Consider the following 15,305-nt stretch of genomic DNA (forward strand, 5'->3'; position numbering starts at 1 on the left):
CATTCACAGCTGGTATATGTGACTTAGTCACTCTCTTTGGTCCAGTAAAAGCATCTGGCAACTGATTTGCTAAACTTTGTAAATGAATTATCTTTTGAACTTCTAGTTCACATTGCTTAGTACGAGGATCAAGATGGGACAATGATAATTCATTCCAACTAATTTCTTTATCCAGCTGTTTGTTTTCTCCCCCTAAACATGGGAAAACTGACTCATTAAAATGACAATCAGCAAAACGAGCCTTAAATAAATCCCCTGTAGTTGGCTCAAGATATTTGATTATTGATGGGGAATCAAATCCAACATATATTCCCAACCTCCTTTGAGGACCCATCTTGAGCGTTGTGGTGGAGCTATAGGGACATAAACTACACATCCAAAAATTCTAAGATGGGATATATTTGGTTCCCGACCAAAAACCAATTGTGATTTGGAGAACTTATGATAATTTGTTGGCCTGATGCGAATCAATGTTGTTGCATATAATATAGCATGTCCCCAAGCAGAAATTGGGAGTTTAGATTTCATTAGTAATGGTCTAGCAATCAACTGAATGCGTTTAATTAATGATTCAGCAAGACCGTTTTGTGTATGAACATGTGCTACAGGATGTTAAACATTTATCCCAATTGACATGCAATAATCATTGAAAGATTTAGAAGTAATCACCAGCATTATCAAGACGAATGGACTTGATAGGAGTATCTGGAAAATGTGCTCTTAATTTAATCAATTGAGCAAGTAACCTCGCTAACGTCAGGTTGCGAGTTGATAACAATCATACATGTGACCATCTAGTCGATGCATCGATTAAAACCATAAAGTATCTAAAGGTCCATATGGGGGATGTATTGGCCCACAAATACCCCCTTGTATACGTTCTAGAAATTTGATTGATTCAAAATTTATCTTAGTTGGTGATGGCCGAATTATCAACTTTCCTTGTGAGCAAGCAACACATGAAAAATTATTAGAAAGAATCTGCTGGCTCTTTAATGAATCCCCATAAGAGCTCGCATCATTATTGAACCGGGATGGCCTAAGCGGTCATGCCAAACTATGAAGCTATCAGTAAACTTTTGGTTTACTATAGCATGTCACTACTACAAAAATGGCCTAAGAAACCGGGCAAAACAAGGCAAATAAACCTCACTTTATACGGTGCCTAGGTAGTAGGTCTCTTAGCATAAGAGACTGGAGTTTTCGCCTGGTTTCTTTGATATATATAAGAAACCAATTTTGATAGAAAACTGGTTTCTTAGATCATTTCCTGTAAATTTAAATACAAAGAATAAGAGACCTAAATGATCAAATACACGGTTTCTTTGTCTGTACTAGGAAACCACTTTGTTACAAAGTGCGGTTCCTTTGGTCTTTTTTAGGAGACTGTATTTTAAACATCTACGGTTCTTTGATACTCATCTAGTATGTGTGCAGTCCAAGAAACCAGATTTATTAAAATCTGGTTTCTTTCATTTTTTAAAAATCTTTTACAAAATTTTAAATGGCTTACAACCAATAAATTATTAGCAAGTAATAAATTTTCAAATTAAATGGTACATATTAGATTCCATCCAATATCCAAATTGTCTCAATGGTATAATAATCCATCAACTCTATATATATGCATAAAAATTCTCTAAACCGACCAATGTACTAACTTCTCGTTTTCCAAAGCAATAAATTAAATAAAACTATTACAACATAATATTCTCCAAACTCCAATCACAAGCTCAAATCCAAAGTACTTCAAATGTATAACTTGGTGCGAGATTCCTAAAACATTTGTTAGAAAGTTATAATATGCACTAGCTACAAAGATCATTCATGATCAACGTCCACAAGATCATTTCCTTCGTCTTCATCAACCTGATCATTGATAACTTATTTTTTCTTGAAAAAACATGTAACTAAAGTATCCCGTCTCTCGTCAAACATCGCTTGAGAATAAGTGGCAGGAACTTGAGGAAACAACTATATACAAGACATAAGAACGATTATAATAGGTATATGTTAAAAGATATAAATTAATCAAGTACATGCGACAGTAAAATTCCACATGAAAAAACTATTAATCAAGTACAATTGAATTTCTGACAAGTTCTATGTAGACATGAATGACCATCAACTAGTTTTTTACCCATGCAATTGCACGGTTTTTGTTTTATTTAATAATTCCCCTCCCCCCCCCCCCCCCCCCCCCTAACTTCATAGCATGACCTAGTATATATGAAGTAGTACATAAGAATAATCTTAAAACTCTATAATGACACAACTTAATTTGTTAATCAGTAGGTTATAGAAGAGTATTTAATGACTCTATCACGTAGTTACCTAAAATTAAAAGAGATATTTGATTTCCTTTCTTCACAACTTAGTTTATGTTTTTTTTGTTCCTCGCTCTCGTCTTAATCAATACATAACTACTTCATGGCTTCGACGATCCAATTTATTTCAATTTTTTCTATTGCATACAGTTCTTGTCTTGCACACATACAATACGAACTATAAAATTTGTAAGTAAGAATTTGACGGAGTAAAACAATTATGAGTAAGAATTGAACACATACTTTTACGAAGTAAAACAATTAAGAATTTGAGCAAGTAAAACAATTATGAAGTATATAGTACTGCCGAAATAATACAATTTCTTTGAGTATAATTGAACGGTGATATAAATTGAGCTACACAATTTGATTACTCAATTTATTAGATGGTTATATGGTCGTTAAAGAACTCCCACCCTCATTAAAAATGCATAATCAATCTCACGATATCTCCATATAACTAATTAACTAGTGTGTAGCCCGGGCGATGCCCCGGTTGTTACTTTGAATAATTAAAATTCGATTTTTTTTTTCAACTCAATATTTGACTAAGATACATGTAGACCATAAAAGGGAAAATATTCATTAAGTTCATCAACTACACATGTACATTACCTTCACCATGCAAAATAATTTTCCTAATGTTTTAATTGTTTATTTCACGGTTTTTCTAATATTGTAACGGTTATTTTTATTCTACTATAGTCTATACGAAATAAGAAGTAACATAAAAATTTAGTTGTTTAACATGTATTATAAATTAACGTGCATGGATAAATAACAATTAGTGGTTGGTTAAGATGGTAATGAGAGTTATTCTCCAAACTTGAGATCTTGTGTTCGAACCTTATTGTATTGATTTTTGGTTGTCAATAACATCATATAACCTTGGTGATCTATTAGCATAGATTAAGAGGAACAAAATTCCCTATCCAAAAGAAAAAGTTTCATATCAACAATTTTTATCTTGAACGTAGCACTACTGTTGTTCTGTTGATCCAACTTCTAATTCTATCTTACAAAATCCTAGATCAATAATGAAATGCACTATGTGGTTCATTGATTACCTAAATAACTAATGTTAGTGATGAAACTCAATCATCATTTTAAACACCCAGAGATTGTTAATGGTTTAAATTTAGAAAAAATTAACAACACTAATCCCAACTATGGGTGATATTCTCATTTTAGTCCCAACTAAATATTAATCTGGAATAATCCCAACTATTGCGGTAGTCTTCTCAAAACAGTCTCGTTTACCTGTAAACTTAACAACCGATAATTTTTGTTTGTTTGAAGTCATTTACTACTCTTCCTCGCCCTATCTTCTCTCTCCTTACTTCACCACCCCTGAACATAAACCAATCCAACCCACCACATTACCTAATTGCAGACTACAGACCACCACCACCATAACAATCAAACAAACATACAAATTAATTACCAAAAAAATCAACAAAAAAGGAAAGAAAATCCCCAAATCTCTAGCTAGTCTTACCAGAGGCGAAAAAGCCTTCTGAGGAATTAAAACTCTGTTAATTTTATCAGGCGCCTTCCACGTAGGAGCACCGATATCCTGGTGATGAAGAGAGGTGCGTGGTTGGGCTAAAAAATTACACAAAAACTGTAATGACAATTGAGGAAACACAGAATATTAGTCATCCCAATTACACTAGAAATCATAAACAACCGCAATTACACATACCTTTGAAAAACACTGTATCTAAAAGAATTAAATAAAAATTGTAATGACAATTGAGAAAATAACAATAATTGTTTAATTAAAGAAACTTTCCCTGATGATGTTTCGAAAATTCAACACTGAAATTCAGAATCAAAATTCAATAATATAAATGATTGATTGCAATGAAATTGAGAAAAACTTTAAACACAATGGAAATTGAGAAGTAAAAGCGCTAATGTTACCAAACCAACTGCAAATATTGTTGAATTTGATCCAAGTTTAACACTTTTGCTACAAAGTTTCTATTTTGTTGGATCTACTGAATGGTCGTTAGATGATTTCGATTCATGAATTCCAATAGTTATATGAAAATTGGAAGGGGAAGAAAAACTGAAATTGTTTGGAAACTGGAAAATGCATTGTAGAGAACAAACATACAAATTAAGGTAAGTAGACTAATGGTTACTAAAGCCCATGACCTTGCCACTAAGGTAAGGAAAGGGGATTTGTATTAAGTTCTTGTTTTATGGCTGTCAAAAAAAAAAAAAATGATCAAGTCGAACTAACAACATTTGGGTTATTCTCTTAATGTCAAATATTTCTTTTTCGTTTTCTTCTACGGAAAAACTAGTCTCCAAAAAGTCTTATAATTTTGCTATTCCTATCTATATTATTGTGATATACTCCCTCGTCCCGGAATACACGCACCGATTTGACTTTTTGTACTATTCACATAATTCACTTTGACCCTATTTTATTTCTAGTATATGAAAACAAAAGTTAGCATATAATATATTGTTGGTTTCATCTTAACATATATTTTCAAAATATTAATATTTCATAAGTTTTTATAATAGGTAGTTAAAGATATTGGTGGTCAAAGTTGTGCATTGGCAAGCGTGTCGACTCGAACCGGTGCGAGTATTTTGGGACAGAGGAAATATATATATACCTTAGTCTAGTGAAAAGGGTTTCACGTTTCAATCAAAAGTTTTTAAGTCGGGTTCAATCCCACTAGAAGTACTTTAAGAAAAAAATTTCCCTTACTTTTCCCTTACCCTCTAAATGTTCAGCCTACTAATCTAGATCGAATTGCCTCAAAAAAAGTTTTGGCTAGTAGGAAATTCATCTTACATTATATAAAATTAATGTATGTTATGTAATTTTCCTTACATGTCACTTATGCAAAGGGTGCTATCTTGAAAAATCACAAGTATTGGATTAGGTGATTTTTGAGATTGGACAATATGGATAACTTAAGAAATAAAAGTTAATTAATTCTTTTCAGAGGTGAAAGTAAATTACCTATTTTACAAAATCTTAATCACTTAGAACTATAGGGTAAGTATGACATAATTAATTAGTTATGATTTCTCTTTACAAAGCGTAAGAGCCTATTCTCACTCAACCTAGATTTGTAAGCTGATTTTTTGTATTCACACCAAGTGAATTCTTCGTACAAGCTTTCTTCTCCTTTTTGCATAATGCAAGGTAAAGGTGCTATCTTTTGACATAAAGGTGGGCCCGCAAAGAAGATCATTGATAATCTTGATTTCATGTTGTCAGCCAAAACCCTGTGTTTCACACTCTTAAATCTTCCATTAGTCATCACCTGTAACCAAAAAACACAAAAAGGTTATGTTAAATGTTTTACACGCCATAAATATATATATTTACTTTTTCCGTTTTATAATTACTCCGTATGTTTTAGTTCTACTTTTTACGTTCACATTTTATACTCCCTCCGTCCCTTCAATTGGAGAGGAGTATAAAATATTTGAATTGACTTATTAATTTAATATGTGTTAGTTGATAGTTGAGTATTTTTTTAATATAATTAGTGGAAAATGTATAAGGAGTGGAGAGTGATGAGTGAGGTGAGTGTATTTTTAAATATTTTTTTGTAGAGAGTAGGGGTGTAGGTGTGTTAGTAGGTAACTGTGACAAATAATATAATATTGGTAAAAAATTACATTATAGAAGCGGTGCAAGTATTAAGGGACGACCCAAAAAGAAAAGCGGTGTGAGTATTAAGGGATGAAGGAGTATCATTTTTTACTTCAATTTTACATTAGTAAAAGTTTTAAATTTTAATATTTTTAAAGTACTTTGAGACAATTCAAATAAGAGGTAATGTATGTTTTTCTTATATGTTGGAAACTATTGATAAGATTTTTTTTTCAATTATTAATTGTGTCAAATTTATGAATTATACGATCGTTATGGAGAGAGAAAGTGTTCTTCACTTTTTCTAATTTACATTATAGAAAAATTGTTACTCCGTATAAGTAACTAATTTATTTCACTAGAATAGTGGATTCACATTACTTTATCCAGTAGAAAAATAGAGGTAATAAAATATTAATGAATCCATGATATAAAAAAATATTACAATTAATTTGGAATAAATTAATGTCTAACAATGAAATTGGAGCTGAATTACACAAATTTTTGTTTTTGGATTTCATGTAGTGTGAACCTAAGTTACCATGACGTGAGAAAACTAATTTTTTATTGCTATCTTCCCAAACAAGTACACAAACGGATAGGATCAAAGAATTTAAAAGTAACTTTTTCACTTTTAATGGAGCTTGTCTAAATCCATGCTAGATTTCACCACCAGTCAAACATGTGTGGTATGAATGGCATTACTTTATTCTTATCATCTGATCTTTTGCCTAAATTAAGAATATAATTTGACTATCCAATTTTGACAATTCATATTCATCAAATTAATAATTTCAACATGCATGAATTAATATCTAGCTCAAGTCACACTCCGTATGAGATATTACTCATTAAGTCATTACTCATTACATTTCTTTTGCCTCCGTGGAAGAAAGAAACTATAATTTGCGTACTAAATTAATTAATTAATGTTTATTTTTTTAATAAATGAACTAACTATTCTCATTAAAATTATATACGGATATATCTTTAATGAAGCAAAAAGAATACTTTAACTTTTTGTAAAAGAAAGAGAAAGAAAAAATATTCAAATTGTCCGATTTTTATTCGCTACCTACCTAGGAGGCCGTTAGCGTGACCCTAAAGTAACGTAAAAGATGACCGAATATATGGGATTATATGTTGCATGTTATATTTTCAATATTAGTTCTTCTCTTTTCTTTCTTGAATACTTTTGGGCCATTGTAGAGTTTAATATAGATTTCAACCACACTGCATTTCTAAAAAGGTTAAACAAACTCCAAATTTTTAAAGCGTATTTATTTGTATGTAGCAGGATTGTGAAAGAACTTACGTGTCAGGCTCGAAGAAATAAGGGGTGAAATTATATTATGAAGAGAAAAAGGCTTTAGTCGAACCTCTTTTATGGGTGGAGAATTTAAACTAGAAACTAAACATATCTCCATCCCCTAATGATTGTTCTAATAATAGTTTTGGACTGCCCACCACATTAATTAAACCTCACTATCAAACTCACTAGAGTCCCTACATCCTTTAATAACTATTCCACCTTAAAACCTATGTCATCTCAATTATCAAGCGTCCTATGATAATATTAATGAAAACTCTAGACATTTTTATTTTTTAATACACAAATTAAAAGATAAATATATATATAATATATAAAATACTTCCTCCGTCTTTTAATACTCGCAAGGTTTGTTAGTTTTACGCATGCCAATGTACAACTTTGATAATTTATATCTTAAATTATCTTTATGCAAAAATTATAAAAAGTTGATATTTTGAAAATATACATTGAGACGAATCTAACAATATCCCACATGATTATGTTTTATCTTATATAAAAAACACTACGAATAGTCAAAGTAGATTGTATAAATAGTGGTAAAAGAACGTTGCGAGTATTAAAAAACTGATAAGTATCATAGTCGTAGTTGTTCCTGGACACATGGATTTTTAATTCTGATATAAAAAATTACCTGCAAAGAGTCCCCAACGAGTATGAAAAAGGAGTTATCATCAGGTGGAACAGAGACCCAAGTTCCATCATTGAGAGAGATTTGGAGGCCTCCAATTTTATTTGATCGAAGAACAGATATGATTTGTGGGTCTGTATGCTCTCCAAATCCAACCAAGTTCCTACCGTTGATGCCTTCAAACGCCTCAGGCCTTGGTGGATAATGATTCAGCCTGAAATACGAGTCGCTTTTGCTATCTTTTATCAGATTACTCAACGCATACCTGTCTTCTCCTTTCAAATTCAGCCCTTCCGCCATTGTTTCTAACACTCTCACCCCCATTTTCTTCATTTTTGATATGTAATTGTTTAAAGCACACCTGCACGTATATGTATATATTATTACACTAAATGTTTAGTTATGAAACTCAATACTGAATACTGAATACTGAGTAGAAAACAGGGGAAAGACAGAGGAAAACAGAGGAGAGGAAACCTGAAAACATCAGGGTTATCCGGATAAATGGAGAGACAAGTCTGTGAGATGAACTCATCAGAAGCAGATAACAGAAGATACTCAATCCAACCGACGTCACCATTACGACCAATCTTCTTGTTACCATAACCAAAGGGGTTAGGATTTCCAGCACTTTCTTTAAGTCCTTGAGGCAAACTAAAGAATTTACTTGCTTCATCTTCTAATTGCCTCGTCATCTCAATTGGTACGCCATGGTTAACCACCTTAAAAAACCCGAATTCCTTACAAGCTTTAACAATCAGGGATTTAACATCAGGAGAGTTTAAGTCAATGGTTGGGATTACTGTAGGGAATAAGTGTGTGTCTATTGGTTTGCAGGTTTTCATGAATTGGTCTAATGCAACATGAGATAACACCACCATTTTAACTTTTTTTTTTTTTGGGTAAGAGAGAGAAAGAAAAGAGTATTTTCTAGAGAGAGATAGAGAAGGAAAGAGTGGGATTTGTGGATTGATGGAGAAATGAGAATGATAGTACTGAGGCAATGCAGTGCTGCAGCTGATGTTGCTTTATATTGACAAATAAGGGGAGAGTGAGAGAGATGTTTGCATATGAGAGAGAGAAGGGGGGGTACGGGGAAGAGTTACGAACTATTACGGGAAGCCATGTGGCAAATATTTTGGTTTTACTAAGTTTAGGGGTTGTAATGATGTAATCTGCATCTTTATAATGCTTTGAGTTGGTGGCCGAGAAGGAGGACAGTGGAATAAGGATGGTCCTGAGACGGGCCGGTCCAAGCACCAAAATAAGTACAACACGGTGTACGGGAAGCCCTACCGGCATGCCGGTAGGACAGCCCATAACAGTTGTAACATAGGCATATATTCATAAGAAGCACCAAGGGTGCAGTCGGTATTCAGGGTTAACAATCCCAGCCGGCATTGCTCTGACATCACCCACCTATCACAGCCGAAAGAGAGGATCCGGACCCAACGGGTAGTAACCCGGATCCTCCGTACAAGTAACCCGTCTATATATACGGACCCTCATCAATGCTAAAGGTAGGCAATTCCACCCCAATCATTCTTATAAGCATTTATTACAGAGCTATCAGCATAATCTGACTTAAGCATCGGAGGGGTAATTCTCGGATCACCCCCGAGGCTAGTTAACGGTTTCACTGTGCAGGATCCAGTCAGCAACCTCAGTCGGAAGTCAGTCATCCCTTTCCTGTTCCAAGTCCACAACCGGAACACACGGGAAAATAAAAATATAAGTATGGTACGACACGAGCATAAATTGTGTCTATTGGTTACGTTTAGACGACACTTTTCTTGAAATATCCACAATAAAACATTTTAATTTGAGTGAAATTAACTTCCACAAACGTCAAGGCCTAATCTACCAACGATATGGATCTATGATAAAATATAATATTAACAATATTATATACTCAGTATTTCAATACTATGACACAAAAATACTACCAAAGCTAGAATTAACGGATCTTTTACTACAATGGCTATTTTCACAAATTTATTTACCAAAACGGCTAATTTTAAATTCTAATTTCCAAATTAGCTAAAAGTTTAAGCTTTTAAGCAAAAACCAACGAACCGGTTTAGTTTGTTTTTTTTTTAACTTTTAAATAGTGAACCGACTGAGTGTTTTTTTTTTTTTTTTTTTTTTTTTTTTGGCGTTTGCAATTATTTTTGATTTTTTATTTTTTTTAATACCTACCATTCTATATCTTGAACAGGAAGTTGATCAATATCGCTACTATAAAGATTTCCAACTCAATTGACGGGGAGTAATCGACATACCTAAATTCGGCTTTATGTTTTCCTAATGAGGATTCTTAGAGCAAATTTGATAAGTATATAATTTTCTTTCTATTTGTTTAAAGTTTTTTCATGCTTAATTACATTCAATTATTTAATTGGAGTGATTAGGGAGTTCCCAACTTCCAAGTTTTGGTATGATAATAGAAGCAAACAAGAGAAGGCATATCTAATTAGATTTTTTTTTTGAATTATACTCGATTTTAAGGAGTTCTCAAAATTGATAAATACATAATAATATTATTACGTATTTGTTATTGGAAATCTTGTGGGATTTTTGGTCTTTAATTATAAAAACAAGTAATCCATCAGTATATAGGTAAAATAGCCTACTCCTTTGCGTTCACCACCAGTGTATGCATGGTCATGCTTCTCTGTAAAATGAATACGGTTGGTAAGTGTTCCACTTTATTTTAAAACCTCTTATGGCTTATGTAGCATTATTTGTAAATAACTAATATTTAGACCCAAAAAATATACTCTGTAATAAGTACAAATTTCAAAAAATAAATAAAAACACAAATAAAATCGGTTCACCATTTATTACGGATTAAAAAAGAAAACCAGGCTGGTATAGTGATTTTTGGCTCAAAGACAAAACAATTATTTTGGTAAATAAAATTTAGCTAGTTTGAGAATTAAAATTTAAAAGTAGCCGTTTTGGTAAATAAATGTGTCAAAGTAGCCAATTTTGTAAAAGATCCAGAATTAACTCCTTACTCTAAAAATAATTTTCCCAATACTCATATATACTCTCCGTATTTTATTCGGAGTCACATGTTGACCGACACACGTATTAAGGAAAATGAGTTGAATTTAATAACAATAATAAAGCAATTGGATGAGGGAGTAATAAACAATTAGAAGAAAAAAAATGATAGGAAAAATATTTTAATCAAAGTAGAGAAAGGGTTTATTGTAGTGGTGGTCCCTAAAAAATTAGATATATTAAATAATTAAAAAGTTGGTAGAAAAGTTACTAAAAATGAAAGTGTGACTCCTAATAAAATACGATTAAAAAAGATAAATGTGACTCCTAAAAAATACAGAAGGGGTAATAATTACCCTTCCTCTACTAAACTTAATTAAACTAATATATGTGTGGTGCGTTTTGATATGGGGAGTTCGGATATATAAACTAATTAAGTATAAACACTAGAATATCTGGAAGAACTTATAGAGCTTATACCAACTTTAATTTGAGCTTATACCACTATTAGGTTATTAAAAATAGCAAATGTGGGATCTTAGTACCCCATTGGTGATTACTCATCTCCAGGCTAACGTACACGTCAAGTCCTAATTAAGATTTGTGGTTTGGAATGGCAGGATGATGCATGAGCCTATGGTTTCTAGTGATAGTTCTTCTATTCAATTTTGCAAAGAAACTTTAACTGACATTGAAAACCCCTTATAATTTCAATTTAATGGGAAAATGTTTGGGAATCCATGTTAAACCAGTGTATAAACGCTCAAAGAGATAAAGCTATGTGGAGATCGAAAAGGTCCATGGAAACTGTTGATTTTGGGAAAAAATATCTTTGTTTTCAGATTCATCTTAGAAGATGATTATGAGTGCGCTTTATTTGGAGGACCGTGGTTTATTTTAGACTATTACCTGATGTTAACAAAATAGAAACTAAGTTTCAGACTTTCTGTTAATCCTTTTGAAAAAATGGCAGGTTGGATTGTTACGCGATGTTGTCGGTGGAATATTATGATAAAGAGGTTATGTTTGAAATGGCTGTGGCCGGAAAACCAAAATTCTTGTTGATTATGCGACGGATCATCTTAGCAAGGTAAGATATGCACGTGTCTGTATAAAAATCAACCTTCAAAAGCCATCAAATGACAAAATGTGTAGGTAGGTGGCAATACACAATTAATTATTTATGAAAATATAAAAAAATTTAGGTTTTTCTTGTGGAAAGTGAGTCATGAGAAAGACAAATGTGAAAGTCAAAATTTGGGCCCAACTTCTGACAAGTCCAGTCCAGATGTTCCTCCAAATGTAAAATCGGCTTTAGTGGATCAAATTATCCAAGGTATGATCCTTAACTCGGATGGTGGGCCAAATAATCATGTCATTAGCACTGACCCAAGTCATAATAATAATAAATGTGAAAATGGACTTCCAACTTCGAATCAATCAACACATGATGATTATGGACCACAAACTTTAGTTACTAATAAAAAAACCAATAAGAAAAATTCGAACTAGTATAATAAGAAGATTAAATAAAAATGTTTTTCGTCTAATGTTACTAACTCAGTGATTAATAATTATAAAAGATATTTAAATAGAGGTACATCTATTTCATTAGATATTTCGCAGCAAATGGGAAATAGCTAGGAATACCAAGCAACAACTAGAAATAAATGAAATAAAACTTCTAGTGAAATTATTCGACCACCTTCGGTCCCAAAAAATAAACAATGATAATGACGATATAAATTTGTTGGAACCTACTGCAAGAAATAACTTTTTCCCTTCTATACGAGTCAGTAACCACGTGTAGGTTCCAAGGTAATACTTGACATCAAAATTTGTTTATGTCCAAGCTCTGTTTTGTTACTTCTCCCCCTTTTATACCAACTTCTCTACTCATTAAATATTTTAATTCCATCATCTCCTCAAATCATTACTCTCTCTCTCTCTCTCTCTCTCTCTCTCTCTCTCTCTCTCTCTTTCTCTCTTTCTCCCTTCTGTTCATCACTATCATCCTTCTTCAGCAAGTCATGGCATCCAAGCCACCACCAACACCACCAACCAACCAACCGCCATTTTGACAACACCATCGCCCTCTTAACCGGAATCAATAAATGAACCTGCAACCAAAGAAATTGCCACCGGCCACTAGTGGAGGTTGAACCCAGTGGTGAGACCCTACCACTGAGATTCTCCCATAAGGACTAAGACGGGGACACAATTATAGGTTCCAATTCCGACGTGTCTGAACCTTTTTCTGACATCAACCGATCAACCACTTTGTACTCAGAAGTTATCGAGGTCCTTTTCTCCGACAAAGCTAATGGGAGCTCTTGTTCTTCTAGATTCTCTTCGTCGCCGAGAGGAGGCCATAATACAATTCTTACCGTGTGGATCAAAAGGTATCCCAAAGCCCGTTGAAAATTCCAAGAGGAATTCTGAACTTTCACTTGACGTTAGAGAGCCACATACTAGATAGGGGCTGACCCGATCTCCTTATGGTCATGTTCATAACCCGAAGTCAAAAAGTGGGAAGGAAGATTCAGACTTGCTACAATCAATTTTCAATGAGGTCAAAGGAGGTGCATATCTAGTAATTTCGACCAGATTAGGAGATTTAGGCCCAATAGGGGGGTTGGATCAATGGAGGGGCTGAGAGGAATTTTACTTTTTTCCGGGCCCGAACCCTACTGCATCGCCGCAGGTTAATAATCTTTGACCTTTACCTTGTTTAAATATGCAGACAGAAATATTGAATGTTCGTGGTGCCTCTAAAAACGAATTTATCCCACATGCATGGATAAAAATTGACAATAAACACCCAACAATTTATATTTTTCTGGAAACAAAAGTTGATGATTTTCGTGCTCGTCAAGTCATGGTGCAATTAGGGTTCCATGAATTCAAAGTGGTTCAAGCTAATTCATGTCGTGGTGGTATTTGGAATTTTTTGAAAAATTTAGTTGATCTAGTCACCTTTTCTGTGGGTGACTACTTTTTCCATGTTCTTTTCCATTTCATAAAAATATTAAACAGGAAGATTTGGTAACCGGGATTCATGCACCGAGTGTCGCGGCACAGAGTCATCAACTTTGGAAGGAGATGCAATTTTGACCTTCCTCCCACTTCAACCTCTTGGCTCCTTGTTGGACATCTTAATGAGGTAACTTCATAATCTGAAAAACCTGGTGGGTGGAACTTCATAGCCTCTCAATGTCGAGATTTTAAATTTTTTGGGATGAGGCGGGTTTCATTGATTTGGGCTTTTTGGGCATCCCTTATACTTGGGAAAATATGAGGGAGGAAGTTCTTTTATTAGGTAAAAGCTACAAGGTCTCTCTATAATGCTAAGTGGCTTAATACCTTTCCTCACACAAAGGTACTTCACTTACCCATAACTTATTTATGATCATTCTCATGTTGTTGTTGCCCTAGATAATTTGACTGTTAATGTATCCTTTCCTTTTAGATGTAAACAAGTCTAGTTGGAACACTCAAGGTTTAAAATGTTCTTTCTTGTTAAGTAGAAGTAATTTTCTGCAAAATATTTCTATTAAGATAGAAGTAATTTCCTGCAAAATATTTTGGATAAGAATCAAAGTGTGTTTGGTAACCTTACTAAGAAAAATAGAAGACTTTTAGCTAGAATAATGGAATTCAAATTTCTTTGGCTAAAAATGATTATGCTTTCTTACTTTAATTAGATTTTTTTTTTATTTGAGTTGAATAATATTCACAAAAAGAAAAGAATATTTTGGGCGCAAAAGGCGGGGATAAATTGGCAAAAATATAGTGATCGTAACACTAAATACTTTCACCTTCTTGCTAAATTTAAGAAGTAAATAGGAAAAAATTTATCCTTAAAATGTTTAGATTTTCATGTTTGGGTTTATGATCAGGATATATACTCTAAAAAATATTGATGCTAATCATTTTGAAAAATCTTTTCAACTACTCATACTTTTATTAAGAGACAACTTTATTTTACCCTAATGATTACTCTTGATACTTCAAATATTATGACTTTAAGAAGTTTTTCAAACAAATAATTTTGTTCACTAGCGATTATGATATTTTCAGGTTGTTCATCTTTCTATATTTATGTGTGTATTTTGATACAAAACGACAACAAGGAACTCTTTCTTGCTTACAGAGGCTACGCAATCATCCTAGGAATAGTTGTACAAAATGACAAAAAGTCACATGTGATATCTACCTAGGATCAATACGTACAAAAGGGCTACTTACGCAGACATGTGAACCCAAGAATTATTTACATGTGCTAATGTGTAGGGAAGTAAACATATGTATTCCTATATGCAACTCCACTTCATTCATTTTCTCAATATCCCCTCCTCGAGTTGGAACTATGGGAAC

The 15,305-nt window shown here is 33.1% G+C and overlaps 1 protein-coding gene across 1 annotated transcript; it reads right to left on the reverse strand.

Annotated features, from left to right (window-relative positions):
- Positions 1-5,261: 5,261 nt before the first annotated feature.
- On the reverse strand, positions 5,262-9,036 carry LOC110805387 (gibberellin 2-beta-dioxygenase). The gene is made up of 3 exons (XM_056829014.1): positions 8,397-9,036; positions 7,923-8,280; positions 5,262-5,623 (listed from the first exon to the last, which is right to left on the reverse strand). Exons 1-3 carry the CDS (start codon positions 8,798-8,800, stop codon positions 5,372-5,374), a joined length of 1,014 nt encoding a protein of 337 aa, XP_056684992.1. The 5' UTR covers positions 8,801-9,036; the 3' UTR covers positions 5,262-5,371.
- Between the last annotated feature and the right edge of the window lie 6,269 nt (positions 9,037-15,305).

The sequence above is a fragment of the Spinacia oleracea genome, chromosome 5 (genome assembly GCF_020520425.1).
Source record: "Spinacia oleracea cultivar Varoflay chromosome 5, BTI_SOV_V1, whole genome shotgun sequence".
Classification (NCBI taxonomy): domain Eukaryota; kingdom Viridiplantae; phylum Streptophyta; class Magnoliopsida; order Caryophyllales; family Amaranthaceae; genus Spinacia; species Spinacia oleracea.

Coding starts and splice junctions, on each gene's coding strand:
- LOC110805387 (XM_056829014.1), bottom strand. CDS start 8,800: ATGGTGGTGTTATCTCATGTTGCATTAGACCAATTCATGAAAACCTGC. Junction 8,281..8,396: donor GATAACCCTGATGTTTTCAG/GTTTCCTCTCCT, acceptor ATATACGTGCAG/GTGTGCTTTAAACAATTACA. Junction 5,624..7,922: donor TCGTTGGGGACTCTTTGCAG/GTAATTTTTTAT, acceptor TTTTGGTTACAG/GTGATGACTAATGGAAGATT.